Below are 14,418 nucleotides of genomic sequence, written 5' to 3' on the forward strand. Positions count from 1 at the left end.
CTCAGCTCCATGAATTATATGTGTCATCAATTTTGAAACAAAATGTTCCTGATTAGTAGCAGACAAAAATATGGGATAATACTTTCTCGCTGAACAATCAGGTTTAAATAATGCTCAAATAAATCACTTAGCATTTTTGTTTTTTACCTCATCTGATCAGGACACAAATGCCATTTGGTGTTTTTGTTCTGACACTGTACACCCATTAAGAAAGCTACCGATCTCTTGGGGTGACTGCTGCTATTTATTCTGTGACCAGTACTATCACAGAATCATGCTTATACCCTACAGGAAAACAACAACAAGAGAGAAATATTTGTGCATAGTTAAAAATGCATTCTGTTTTGCATCCCTCTGAGAACACAAAGCAAATTTAAACCCCTCAGTGCCATACAAAGCAGCTGGACCATACTGGGCAATCTGGCTCATTATGTATAAATCTCTTATCTTTGCCCTATTTTTCCACATTACTTATTACCAAGGCTGTTTGTATGGAAAGAGGATTTGTAGAAGAATTATTCCCCACCTGAAATCATAATCCTCTTTGTGACATTGTAATAACTTCTTCAGCAACCACATGTAATATCATAAACATGCGCTGATGACTTCAGCTGGAAACTAGGAAAAAAGAGCTATGAAGAGACACAATCTGTTTTCTTGGAAACATGGACCATAATCTTACAAACATTCTTGCACATGAATTATTGTAAGCATATGTGTAGTCCTATTAAATGCCCTGAGCCTAAATTATCCCTTGTGTAATTCCACTGTAATCTATAGAATTAATGTGGCTCAATGGAAAACCATCAAACGCGCACTTTTATTCATTTTTGACTCTGTCATGGAGGTCCTATTTAGCGTCAGTGATTGAAGCCATGTAATGGGGTGACTGGCAAGTCGTCCACGTGGATTCAGGCCTAGCCCTGCCTGGGACAGATCATCTTCTCTTGCCTACCCATCTGATCCTGATAAAGTGCCTTGGTTTAATTATCTGGCTCAGCTGAGGAGGAGCTGGATGATTTCCCTGAAGGATGGAGAGAGGTTGTTTAGGAGAGCTAAATTGTGCTCAGGAAGTTCCTTTGCCAAGTCTGGCTCCAGAGGGTGATACATAAGAAGGGGGCTCTGCTGAGAGGGGGCTTGTCTAGGGAGGGGAGCAGAGCTCCTCAGCAGGTAAGGAGGTGCTGTCAGCCTTGGGGCTGGGTGGGATATGATGCTACCAGATGTTTGTAGTAGCAGATATGGGTGTAGCTCTGCTTGGAGCAGAGGAGTGGGCTCCTGGGGGGGGCTGTGCTGCAGCACAAAAGAAGGATGAAGCTGGGGCCATGCCCCCGTAGGGTAAAGGCAGCAGTGACTGGTGTGGGGAGTCCCATGCTCTGTGATTCATGGTGCTACCTGGCTGCAGTAACCATGGGGGAGCTGGCTGAAGAAAGGGTGCCTTAAGGAAGGGAAGGTACTCTAAGCTTTCTGTCCTGGTTTCAGGTAGGACAGAGTTAATTTTCCTCCTAGTAGCTGGCAGGGTGCTATGTTTTGGATTAGGATGAGAAGAGCGCTGATAACATGCTGATGTTTTAATTGTTGTAGAGCAGTGCTTACACCAAGCCAAGGACTTTTCAGCTTCTCGCTCTGTCCTGCTAGCGAGCAGGCTGGGGGTGCAGCAGGAGCTGGGAGGGGACAGACCCAGGACAGCTGACCCAAACTGGCCAAAGGGGTATTCCATACCATCTGACGTCATGCTGAACAATATATATAGGGGTGGCTAGCCGGATATCCACCCCTTCCTTTGAACATCCAACCCAGTACCAGCAGTCGGGGTGCCAGGAGGAGCTGCGCTTCAGTACCGACCACTTCCAAAGCAGATCGAACTCCCTCATATGCTGCCAATATCTCCTTTTCGGTTGGAGTATAGCGGGCCTCAGATCCTCTGTATCCCCGACTCCAAAACCCCAGGGGTCGACCTCGAGTTTCCCCAGGTTCTTTCTGCCAGAGGCTCCAGGTGGGACCATTCTCCCCGGCTGCGGTGTAGAGCACATTCTTTACATCTGGTCCTGTTCGGACTGGCCCAAGGGCTACTGCATGAACTATTTCCTGTTTAATTTGTTCAAAGGCTTGTCATTGCTCAGGGCCCCATTCAACATTGTCCTACCTGAAACCAGGACACTTTCTCAGTTACAGCTGTTCCTTTTCTGAGCATTGAGGTTGGGGGGAGAATACTGTGAGTACTGACCTGGTGAGGCAAAGGACAAGGCTGTACTGCTTGTTTCCCCTCTGATGCACTTCAGCTGAAAGGCAAGAAGCTAAGACCTCTTGCACTTCCTCTGAACTTGGTGGTGCCTTTCCTGGGCAGTCCTGTCCCACGTCAGTGTGTTAATTAGTCCTGGTACTGCGAAATGGCCTGTCCTAGGGTGCTAGAGACACTGCTGCTTGCTAATGTTTTAGCCTGATTAACTGATGTGTGGGACTAAAGTTATTAAACCAACTGCAGGATAGATACAGCTTGTGAGTCTGTCTGCAGCAAGACTTGCATCTCCCTGCTGGTTGATTCCTGTTCAGAACAAATGTTAGAATAGCACGCAGTAATATTTAAAAAAACTGCCTAAAAAGAGCTGTACAGGACAGGCAATGGTGAACCCTACCAGTACTCATATATGTCCTGGATTTTTCATTGATTATTTTCAAAAGGAATCTTAGTAAGTGATGTCTCCCTAGGTAAACTTAGGTAACATCTGTTGATAAATTACCTCAAATATCTATTTAAAACATTGCTATATTCATACTACTAATTGTAACTATGTGGGGGGATTTCAGGGGGTGCGCAGTCCTCCCCTCTGTGCTTTAAGGAAACATGCCATACTGTATGTATGTGGTATTGCCTCCGTGTCTAATTTAACAGACTCCATTCTCATCCTACATGAGATTCTCTTGCCTTGTAGAACAATTACAGATTGTATGAGGTGTTTGTAGCCACTCCACTCTCCTCTCAAGCAGACTATAGAAGACAATATTTTCTTGGCAGTCATTAATTCTACCTAAAAGGCTGGCATTTACAAGTGTTTCAAAAACCAACATCTGGAAAAACAAAGCATGCGTGCTTCTAACAAATACCACAAACTGAAATATGGGGTCAGATTCGGCCTTGATGGAATTATCTGATATCTATGTTCTGTGTTTTCCCTGTATTGTTTGAATAAAAAAACCTTATATGGAGACTTCAGTGACACATGCAATGCCAAAATGCTCTGAGAATTACATAGGACCAAACCTAAAATACTGTAGTAGAAAAAAATAAATATAAACCAAGACCATCCTTGAGAAGCGGCGGTAGTGGAAATCTCTGGTTGTGGGAAGGGTTTTTAAGCACAAGTTCTGGAAATTGACTGGGAGCTTTAGTCTTCTTTTGGAGAAAGATTCCCCTTTGTATTTAGATTTTTACAACATAAATGTTAGTCACATTGATGACGAAATAACTTCCTGAAGTGAAAATCTCTACAGATACAAATGTGTAGCAGTCTAAGCTTTATTTCACATACATATCCAGTTTTGTTTCAATATCTAAATGTTCACTTCTTAATTCACCATTTTCTTCAGTGACTCTAGTGCTGAAATCCTTTTCTGTTCTCCTATGAAAATCCCCCGCCCCGTGAGGCTAGCTGCTGATAAATAAGCTTAAGATGGACATTTGTGCTTTTTTATTTTTGAGATCCATCACCTATTAAAATGTGATAGTTGAATTCTTACCGGTGGGAGTACAGCTAGACAACAGTTCAGTTCCAAAGTACATTCCTGGATAGAGCTTTTATATTAAAGACTAAAAAAAATACAACTTACCTGCAGCCTGGTTAGCGTTATGGATTTCCTCCCCTCCCATCCCAAATATGATTGATAGGTGTGCTTCTGGTATTGGTTTTTAACTTGCTATAACTAATATACAAACAGAAGGCAAACAAGGACTTCAGATCACTTGCTATGCAAAATGGCTGAGATTTCAGTTTTCTTCCTCAAGCATAGTAACAACAAGTAAGATTGCTGGCTTGCAGTAGGTAGCAGAGATACGCTTCTCCCTCCTATTTGGCAACCTCATTTCTCTATCAGTAGGACCTAAACCACTTGCAGACGATCTTTTTCGGCTAGCAAATGTGATGCCCATCTACAAGAAGGGCTGGAGGGTAGACCCGGGAAACTATAGGCCTATTAGTTTGACCTCAGTGCCAGGGAAGCTCATGGAGCAGATTATCTTGAATGTCGTCACGCGGCACTTGAAGGGCAACCAGGCGATCAGGCCCAGTCAGCATGGGTTTATGAAAGGTAGGTCCTGCTTGACGAACCTGATCTCCTTCTATGACCAAGTGACGCGCCTGGTGGATGAGGCTGTGGATGTGGTCTACCTTGACTTCAGTAAAGCTTTTGACACCGTTTCCCACAACGTTCTCCTCAAGAAACTGGCTGCTTGTGGCTTGGACTGGCGTACGCTTCGTTGGGTTAAAAACTGGCTGGATGGCCGGGCCCAAAGAGTTGTGGTGAATGGAGTCAAATCCAGTTGGAGGCCGGTCACTAGTGGAGTCTCCCAGGGCTCAGTGCTGGGGCCGGTCCTCTTTAGTATCTTTATCGATGACCTGGATGAGGGGATCGAGTGCACCCTCAGTAAGTTTGCAGATGACACCAAGTTAGGTACGTGTGTCGATCTGCTTGAGGGTAGGAAGGCTCTGCAGGAGGATCTGGATAGGCTGGACCGATGGGCTGAGGTCAACTGTATGAAGTTCAACAAGGCCAAGTGCCGGGTCCTGCACGTGGGGCGCAACAACCCCAAGCAGCACTACAGGCTGGGAGATGAGTGGTTGGAAAGCTGCCTGGCCGAGAAGGACCTGGGAGTACTGGTTGATAGTCGGCTGAATATGAGCCAGCAGTGTGCTCAGGTGGCCAAGAAGGCCAACAGCGTCCTGGCTTGTATAAGAAGCAGCGTGGCCAGCAGGTCTAGGGAGGTGATTGTCCCCCTGTACTCGGCTCTGGTGAGGCCGCACCTCGAGTACTGTGTTCAGTTTTGGGCCTCTCGCTACAAGAAGGACATGGAGGTGCTCGAGAGAGTCCAGAGAAGGGCGACAAAGCTGGTGAGGGGTCTGGAGAACAAGTCTTACAAGGAGCGGCTGAGGGAGCTGGGGTTGTTTAGCCTGGAGAAGAAGAGGCTCAGGGGAGACCTCATCGCTCTCTATAGGTACCTTAAAGGAGGCTGTAGAGAGGTGGGGGATGGTCTATTCTCCCACGTGCCTGGTGGCAGGACGAGGGGGAATGGGCTAAAGTTGCACCAGGGGAGGTTTAGGTTGGCTATTAGGAAGAACTTCTTTACTGAAAGGGTTGTTAGGCATTGGAATGGACTGCCCAGGGAAGTGGTTGAGTCACCATCCCTGGAGGTCTTTAAAAGATGTTTAGATGTAGTCCTTAGTGATATGGTTTAGTGGAGGTCTTGTTAGTGTTAGGACAGAGGTTGGACTAGATGATCTTGGAGGTCTCTTCCAACCTAGACAATTCTGTGATTCTGTGATTTGTCACCAGCATGTGTGTACTCAAGTGTTTTATTCCATTTGTCAACAAAGAATGTTAACAAACATCTGCTTTATTTTTGATATTTATCTACAAGAACACTGTAGCAAAGCACACACAGGCAATGCATGCATGGACAGTATATGTTACTAGCAATCATCCTTGTGAAGGAGTTGACAGAAGTGCTATCTTCCTTTTTCTTCTTTTCTTCTTCATAAAGGAAGAAAAGGAAAAGCACTTGGCTTTCACGTGCCTATTGAAGGCAGACTTTGGTAGGCAGGTAACTTGGCACTGTATCTTCATGCTGTTGTTGAAGAGAACACTGAATGCCTGAAGAAATGGTGGCTTTTTCCTTAATTGTTTCTGATAGCTCTAAAAATTTCCCATGTGAAGCTCTGTTTCAGTCTCACTGTTGCTCCCCAAGTTCACCAGGCAGCTTTGCTGGCAGCCCTCAGCATCAGAAAGCCGAGGTCCAGACCCACCAAGCAGAATACGCCACAACTCTTCCTCCCAGTGACAGGACAGAGGATGTGTGCACACACTTAGAGTCCTGTATCTGCATCAGTGACAAAGAGAAATAATGAGTAGTCTTGAAAGGATGCTAGCAGGTGAAGCTATCCTAGGAGCACACGCTCTGCTTTACCAAGCTGTGCCAGGTGCAGAGAGAGCTGAGGGGCTTGGTGTGCCCAAAGCCACGGGGCGCTTCCAGCCCAGCGGGACAGCACTGCTGGCCAAACACCTTAAAACTATAGAGGCTTGGTTTTAAGTGTCCTGTCTTCTGCTCTGAGCAGACCTAAAAATGAACTGATGTAAGCAGTTAATTCTGATACAGAATGCCTTTTATTGAAAACAAGACTATGCTTGAGCAGTGCTGATATTTTAAATGGCTGCTTAATTATCCAGTGATACTGTTGTTTTCCTTCTCAAAATCTGAATATGGAAAAGAATAGAAAACTTTCCCCTTACTGCCTAGTTCAGTGACTTCTTTCAATTTTAATTATCTAGGCTGTATTTTCTAAGTGAGACTGATTCCTAACCAGAAGTGTTTCCCACCTCTGACACAGTGCTCTTGAAACGCTTGAGGAAATCTTTTGCTTTTTTGTTAACTTTAGTTCATTACCCTCCTTTCAACGTTTCAATTGTAGAGCTTTACTTAGAATAAGTTAATGTAGCTTTAAAACAATACATAAGTGATATTCAGCATCCTTCATAAGATTATTTGAGTCAAAGGAGAAACGGCTGATGAGTGTTGCACATGATGAGTGAATGGCTGAGATACAGTGGCATTTAGCCAGGGGCTCGCTACCACAGAGAGGAGACTCTGTTATTACAATAGTAGGGATCTCAAATCTGTTTGGATAAGAGAGGTTTCAAATAATCAGTGTCACTGTTAATGTACTTCAGTAGATGTTGGAGGATGTGATTCAGACTTCGGGGGAGAAAAGGGAATTTGGAATAGCTGATGTTCAGATAACTGAGACCGTACTGGAATACAGAATCCTGAGGTTTTCAGCTGCTTCATCCCAGATCATTAATCTTGTCCACTTTATGCTTGTGTTGCATCCCACAAAACTTCAGAATTTCCAGAAGATCTTGAGTGTGGGTGGCTTTTTTTTTTTTTTTTTTTCCTCTTGTGTGTGGTGTGGAGAAGTCTTTTCTTTCCCAAACTGGCAGAAAGGCTTAATATCTGAAGTAGTTATTTGCTAACTTTTAATGAAAGGAATACTGAGTTTTAAACAATAGGTAATAGTAATACTTTGTCCTCTGTGTGTACTAGGTGTGCTTACTCAGTAGTAAATGCGGTATTGGAGATGCTACTGTTCTGAACATGAAGTTCTCTTGTGCATTTTGCGTGTTGACGTGCCTCCAAAAAGGGGTGGGGAGGGAGAACTCAGTGCAAGTACGGGTAATGTTTACTGGTAATGTTTACAAAGGAAGCTTATGGAGATTAAAAATGCTAAGTAAACAGACAGCTTTATTTTGTATCTGCATTCTATAATAAGCCCTCTTTACAGGGAAAAAGCTTGGAAAATGAGCGTGATATTCTAGAAATACTCATGACATCCTAGCCAGCACAGTTCAGTGTTACAGACTGGCTGTAAATTCAGCCTACACGGTATAAGAACCTTAACTGCTATGTTATATTCTGAATCTTCAAAAAAATAAAAACCTAAAAGAACTGGGGGGAGGGGAGGGTGGCAAGGCAGCAGTGATGACATCTTTCCTGTTAGAATTGTTAAATCTTTCCTAAAGTAGTTTGGAGATGGAAGCAGCTCTCTGTCTTTCCTCACCATTCCTATTCTACCCCCATTATTGTTACTTAAGGAAAAAGTTAGATGAAGGTTTTCAGGAATTCTCTCTCGTCTGGAGAGAAATTAAGAATATGCTCATATCTCTGTATCATACTGATAAACCTGTAAATCCATGACAGAAGAGCAGAGAATACCTACATCAATAATTTACCAAAGTATCTGTTATGTGTCTAACTACAGTGAAAAATCAGATATAGCACCCTTTTAGAGCCGTGCTACTTTTTTTTTTTTTACAGAATTTTTACAAGTATTTAATTTAGAGCTGTTAAGATATCATTTCAAGTGCTGCTTTACAAATATTGCAGCATTATTTTTATCTTGCTTTTCAGTGTAGATATATGAAACCATTAACTGTGATTCCCAGCTGTCATGCTGTTTTTTTTAATACAAATGGTTGCCTGCAAAAACAGGCCTTGTTTGCTTCTACTGAATAGTAATTTCTGGACTTCATCTTGGCAATGAATGTTAGGGAGATATCTTTTAAGCCACTGGATTTGAGGTTAGGACATTCATTTCAGTGTCAGCTGACAACCCAGGCTGGATCATAAATGAAAAGCAGGGGTGTTCGATTGCACTATATAACAATAAAGCAGGAAACACTAATTAGCAGACTACGGTAACTGAAAGTAGAATTTACAGTAATGCGAACCGAGCAGATCCAACTGATACAACACTACAAATACCCATGCTTTCTTAAATGAAATAGAGGGGGGTTGATTTTTAGAAGCCTACTGTGCACCAAGGCATAGAAGAGGCACAATCAGGCACAACAGTGCAAACAGTTTTAGCTATCTACTCTCTTCAGTTCCTCCTCTGAAATTATTTATGACTGTTCTGACCTGCAACTTCACTGCATGGATTAGAATACTTCCTAAGTCTTAATCTCTATAAAAAAAAAAAAAAAGTGTGTGTATATATATATATTAAACAAGTCATGACACAGTGTTATCTCCTGCATACTGCAAGGACAACTTCATCTACGAATACTATCTCTCCCTTTCTTTATGAATGAAATTTGTACAAAATCTCTTGAAAATTGTACAGTTAAGTCTAAATTGAGCACTTGAACCCTGTTCCGGAAGACCACAGTGCTGCACAGTCATGAATATCTGATCTGTGTTCTTGGAAAAACTCAAATGAAATCCTCTGGGTGGAATAGTGATGAGAATATGGTAATACTGGAGTAGTGTCTGTGCTACCATTAATGAAGCATCAATTCATGGTAGTGTGTAGTGTGTATAATATCTTAATTGATGAAGTGGTATAGCTTGTTTGAAACAGCAAACAACACTTGCAGAGACCCCCCTACTTTCTCCATTTTTGTCTGTTAAATATTATTCTTGCCTCAAGTCTCTCTCTGATTAGATAGTAAATTTTAAACATCTCATTTAGCTTTATTCTTCAGGTATAAGCAAAGATAGCAAAAGGCATGTGTAAAACTGTTATCAACAAATAGATCTTTGGATACATGCATGGTTAAAGCCTACCAGTGGCATAGCTAAATGTGGAATTGCTTATTTTTGTTTCATGCATATTTGTCTGACCCACTAACTGTAATATAGAGCATGCTAAACTCTTTCTGGAGTGGGGATGTAGAAAAAAGAATAGAAGCTATTGAATGAGAAATTTTGCACTGTGCAGGATAGTCACTTGAGTTTAAACAAACGTGTCAGCAGAGGCTCATCTTTGTGTAGCATGTGACACTTTCTCTTCGTTATCCATTACCATTGCAGCGTGAAACAGTAATGCAGATGAAAAATGCTGTCTACAGCTATTGCAGTGGAAGCTACTGGTTTGCCTGTCCTTCACAAAGCTGTTTTCTGCAAGATGACTTCTGCATCAAAGTAATTCCTATTGACTCTAACAGTACTGGTCATAAGAGTATCGTTATGCTATAAGGAAGTATGGTGATAAAAAAGCAAGTCACATCCAAGTTTCAGGAAGATCTAAATTCAAAAAGTTACAGAGAACAAGAAGGGCTTGACGCTTACTTTCCTGCATTCTCACTCGCCTCCCAGAACTATCAGACACGTATTGGGGCAATGTGCACACAGCCTTGGTGGGGGTTAACGACAGGAGTATCAAAGAACAGAACGAGCCGAAGAGCTTCTTCAAAGACTTTACATGGTATTCGCTTGTGCTCTGACACTGTGACCAGTACTAGTGGTCTTCTAACTTTTTACTGTCAGGTCTAAAACAAAAATATAACTCAGTCTTGTTTAAAAATACGTTTTTCTGAAAGGTCTTGCTTTCTGCTGTAGAACTTGTTCTGTCCCACAATAGACACTCGCCAGTGCAATACTCTGACAAATGAGCTCCACTGAAATGATCTTTGCTCATCCCATGTAAGCTGTCCTTCTTTCACACAGTTTTATTAAGTGAATGGAAGACTGAGCTTGCTGAAACTATAATTAAGAAGTGATGTCCTAGGGAATGGATATTTTAAACATGACATTTAACAGCCAGCTTGTAATTACTTTCATGAAATTTAGATTCATTTCAGGAAACTAGATGCAGATTAAATGTTGTATGCTCTATTCCTAGTGCTGATAAACATCTAATACATACTCCAATGATCAAAGCTCTTGCATACATCACAGCTGGTGATGTCCCTTTCTTTGACTGGAAGGAAAGACTCTACCTATGTCCAGACTAACAGCAAATACATTACTGCTCTGCCCTGAGAGCAGTACTGCATTCAATTGTAGAAAATATTCATGAAGAAAACATTATTGCTTATCCTTGCTATAATGTCTTACATTTTTATCTAACATTGGCTATTTTATGTTTCTGATTTGCAGAATATGTTGTAAAGCAAAGGAAAAAAGTGACTTTTTAAAGCTTCAATGTTTCTGAAATGTATGACCTAATAGTAGTCTGCCAGGCTTTAACAAAGCACAGCACTGAACTAGCAGAAGTGAGGTGAGAGCGCTGTCATTGCAGTCCTTGTGCATTTGTGTTCATTCCCAGTGCCGCCGTTTAGTGAGAGCAGAAGTTCCTTTAAAGAAGAAATGAAAGCTGTGTAAGATCAGCGGCTTGTATCTGCACACTGCTGTAGCTCCCTATCCTCCTAAGCTGACTGTTGGTTTCAGATGTGATCAATACAGGGAAAGACAATGTAAACAGATGATTTGAGAGGGAATTCAGGTACTGTGCAGATAATGTGTTTGAGCTACCATTACGGTATCTAGCACAGGTCTGTAGCCTTCATTTCCATCGTGAAGATGGAGGACATGCAGTCTTTAAAGAGAAATGTTGATGTGTTCGTGAGGTGTTCGTGCTATTTGCAAAGGACTTATGTGTGGGGCAAACAGCTGTTCAACTGGGTTGTGCCAGTTGGTACTGAACCAAGCAGAGATTTGTGTGCCTCTGTGGCTGGCTGTCTCAGACACTCTTCCATGTAAGCGACCTATTTTCTCTATTGTCCCAAGAAAAAAAGGTTGCTTCTTGGATGCAATCTGTGATACCACGATGGCTAAGGCATGCTGTTAAGCTTACTTGGGGCTGAAAGGAGGAAAAGATGGTCTCACAGGACTAAGCTGGGTTCGTTTATGCTCTGTGGCCCCTTGCACAGATGCAAGAGTATCTTTGGCTTTACAAACATGATTTGTAAACATCTCTAAATTGGTCTGTGTGCTATTTGCATAGGTCAATCTTTTGTTTCAAGGCACTAACTGGCTGTCATTGTTATGACAGTGTTCTTGCACTAAAAACGGGTGTCTATAGATTTGTGTGAGAACAACCTCAGAATTTACCTTTGTGATTTTGACTTACTGTCCAAGAAATTTGTTTGTCCCCTGAAATCATTAATGGTTTGTAACATGCTACAGAGCAGCATAACCTTATTAAAATGGTTAGTGTGAAAGTTAAAAGCTATCTGCTTTATTGGCTGAAAGTAGATCAGCCTGTTTAGATTTCTTCTGGCATAACATAGAAATAATCTCTTAAGCTGTTTTTATCAAGCGTCAGTTCTCTTCCCATATCATTACTTTATTGCAGTCCAACTGGCACTCCTCGTTTATTTTCCCTTCCTTCTTTTAAATAAAATTAACCAGCTTTTATTGTATATGCACTATGTATTTTCCCTTAGAAGACAACCAGGTCAAAAGTGAAACAACTCTGAATATTTAATGCTTGTCAACTAATGCATATCTTGATAAAACAATCTGATAACTAAAACTCATTTTAAATTTTTAAGTTTTAATTTCCAGGCTAGGACTAAATGAAGGAATTTTTGGATGCCTTCTCTTCTCTTTTGATTCTTTGCCAGTTTTGATGATGGTATTTCAATAAAGTAATATTTATTTTCTTTGAAAAAAATATATTTATTCCCTATTTTTCTTTAAATCCATAAGATACTGTTTTCCTCTTTTGGACATGGAGAAAGAAGAGGTAATATATGACAGAGGTTTGGAGTGAAATTTATACAACGCAAACTTGTTTGCTTCTATGTTAATATTTAAGGGAAAGAATGAGACACAGCAAAATGCGAGAAGCTAAACAGAAGGAATCTAGTCAGTGAACTCTAAGTCTTTGGGGTAGATTGTCAGGATACTTTTTTGCATTTCACTGCTGGGAGCAGGAAGAATGCAATTTTCCTTCAGAACAATGACAGTTTGGCTGTACCCACCTACTACAAACAAAAGATAAGAGCTAGTCAATAATAAAACGATAGTTGACTTTGGCTCCACCGCTTTTGGAGAGAACTAGCAGTTACTTGAGATAATCTTTTCAAGGAAAAGTCAATCTGGTTGATAAGAAAACTTCCTTGAACAGAGTTTAAGCCAGGAACTCTTTTCTGTACTCTGCATGGTTACAAATGCAGTCTCTTGCTGAAGGCTTTGGTCAAAGTCAGTCTGTGATCCTTCATTTCTGAGCTCTCCTAAGTAGTTCTAGTTGCTTTAACTTTACACACTTCTGTCATTTCTAACCCAAGTTTTTGCTTACTAAGATTGATTATAAACTGCTGAATATGTAAATTTCCTTAACTCAAGTGGATGCCTGAGCCAGTAAGCAGTAAGGAAAATAGCTTCAAATACAAGGAACTGGGGTATTGTCCCACTCTCTTATGGGCTCACACCCAAACTGATTATCCAGATTAAAAAACAGTTTGCATTCACTGCTTTGACTCAGTTTGGTCAATCTGGGAAATTTAGTGAAGGACATGCTTTTCAGGGAACACAGGCAGAGATTCTTTTGGCCTTGCTCCCAAAGGTTGGGAGGGAAGTAAAGGGGAAAAAGTCTTCCCAAGACCTTGAAGATGAAACTCTTCCACATGAGAAGGCCTGGAGCAGCTCAGTTTTTCAGAGCAGTCTCTTGAAAAGAAATCAACTGCTACTTTCAGAGCACTTATGTGTGGGGTTACAAGTCTAAACAGGCAAGTGATTTCCTTCAGCAGCAGTGGTTACTACACAGGTGATAGATGGAAGAACACTCTTGGAACTCTCTGGTGTTCAGAGCCAAACTCATAAAGTTTATGAACCCGTAGTTTGAAAGCACACCAAACCCCTAAATCCAGCCCTGGGCAGGGCCGTAAGGGGCAACAGAGCAGCCAGAGATGCTTTCACAAAGGTATAAATCTACAGCAGGATGAAGGATGGGATATGTCCTGCTTTGCTCTGAACAGAAGCAGCACGTGAACTCCGTGCTGTTGGAGCCTTGCCTGTGTTTATGCGCTGGGCGGCCTGGGAGGTGGCCGTGCTGCCGGGCCAGCAAGCGATTCAGGCACGGATGCGGTGCATGAATGGGAGCATTCATTGCCATTCTCTTCTCATGCTTCTCTGAGCCTCAGGGTGTGATCCTGTGCTGCTGCCCCTAACCAGGAGCGGAGGAAGAGGCTGCCTCTGTCCTCCTTCCCCTCTACTCCAGTTTCCTTGTAAAACTAAAAGCAAGGTTCAGCTCAGAGAGCACCGATCTAAAATAACGTGCCGTTAGCCATAATAAAGTCCAGCCTATCACCAATTTACTGAACTATCTGCAACTGTGTAGAAAGTCCTGATAAGATAGTCCTCACACCACTTTGAGGGAGGGAAAAAAAAAAAAAAAAGATGTTTAGCAGATCAGAACTGCTTTACTCAGGTCATTTTCAAGGACCCGAGTATATTTTGTACAGATCCCTTCCCACGTATTCTTAACCTATTAGCTGCTCTTTAATGTCAGACGCAATCTGGGGTAAAAACCACAAAAAGTGTCTGTTCCAAACTCACATGTGACCACATCAAGGGACTCTAATTGTGTCTCTCCCACAGCTCAGGATTATTAAGCCTGTTGGACAGGTTATAACGGCTGGTTTCCCCACAGGGCCTCGCAATAGCATGACAGTCATTTTCTACTTAATGTTTTACAAAAAGCAAAATATTCTTCTAACTCCTGTTTCCTAACAGCAGGACCCACAGTTTCTGTTCAGCTGAATGCCATCCCCCGTTCCCTACCCGAATAACTGCTGCAGCTTTCTTGACATCTGACACTGAGGAAAAGGCTTTAGAGTGCGAGTCTCCTTCCGTGGCAGCACGAGGAGCTGCTGTTGGCTTCACCACAATGTCTGTAAAGTATTTCTACTTTTCTTTGAGCTTTT

At 42.0% G+C, this 14,418-nt stretch overlaps 1 protein-coding gene across 1 annotated transcript in view; it reads right to left on the reverse strand.

Annotated features, from left to right (window-relative positions):
• Nucleotides 1–5,604: 5,604 nt before the first annotated feature.
• ALG14 (ALG14 UDP-N-acetylglucosaminyltransferase subunit) overlaps nucleotides 5,605–14,418 on the reverse strand; it is a 31,717-nt gene continuing 22,903 nt past the window's right edge. Inside the window, exon 4 of the mRNA XM_050712295.1 lies at nucleotides 5,605–6,088. Within this exon, the coding sequence (XP_050568252.1) occupies nucleotides 6,075–6,088 (14 nt within the window). The 3' untranslated portion in view covers nucleotides 5,605–6,074. The remainder of the gene's footprint in view (nucleotides 6,089–14,418) is intronic.

This window comes from Cygnus atratus, chromosome 8 (genome assembly GCF_013377495.2).
Source record: "Cygnus atratus isolate AKBS03 ecotype Queensland, Australia chromosome 8, CAtr_DNAZoo_HiC_assembly, whole genome shotgun sequence".
In the NCBI taxonomy this organism is placed as follows: Eukaryota; Metazoa; Chordata; class Aves; order Anseriformes; family Anatidae; genus Cygnus; species Cygnus atratus.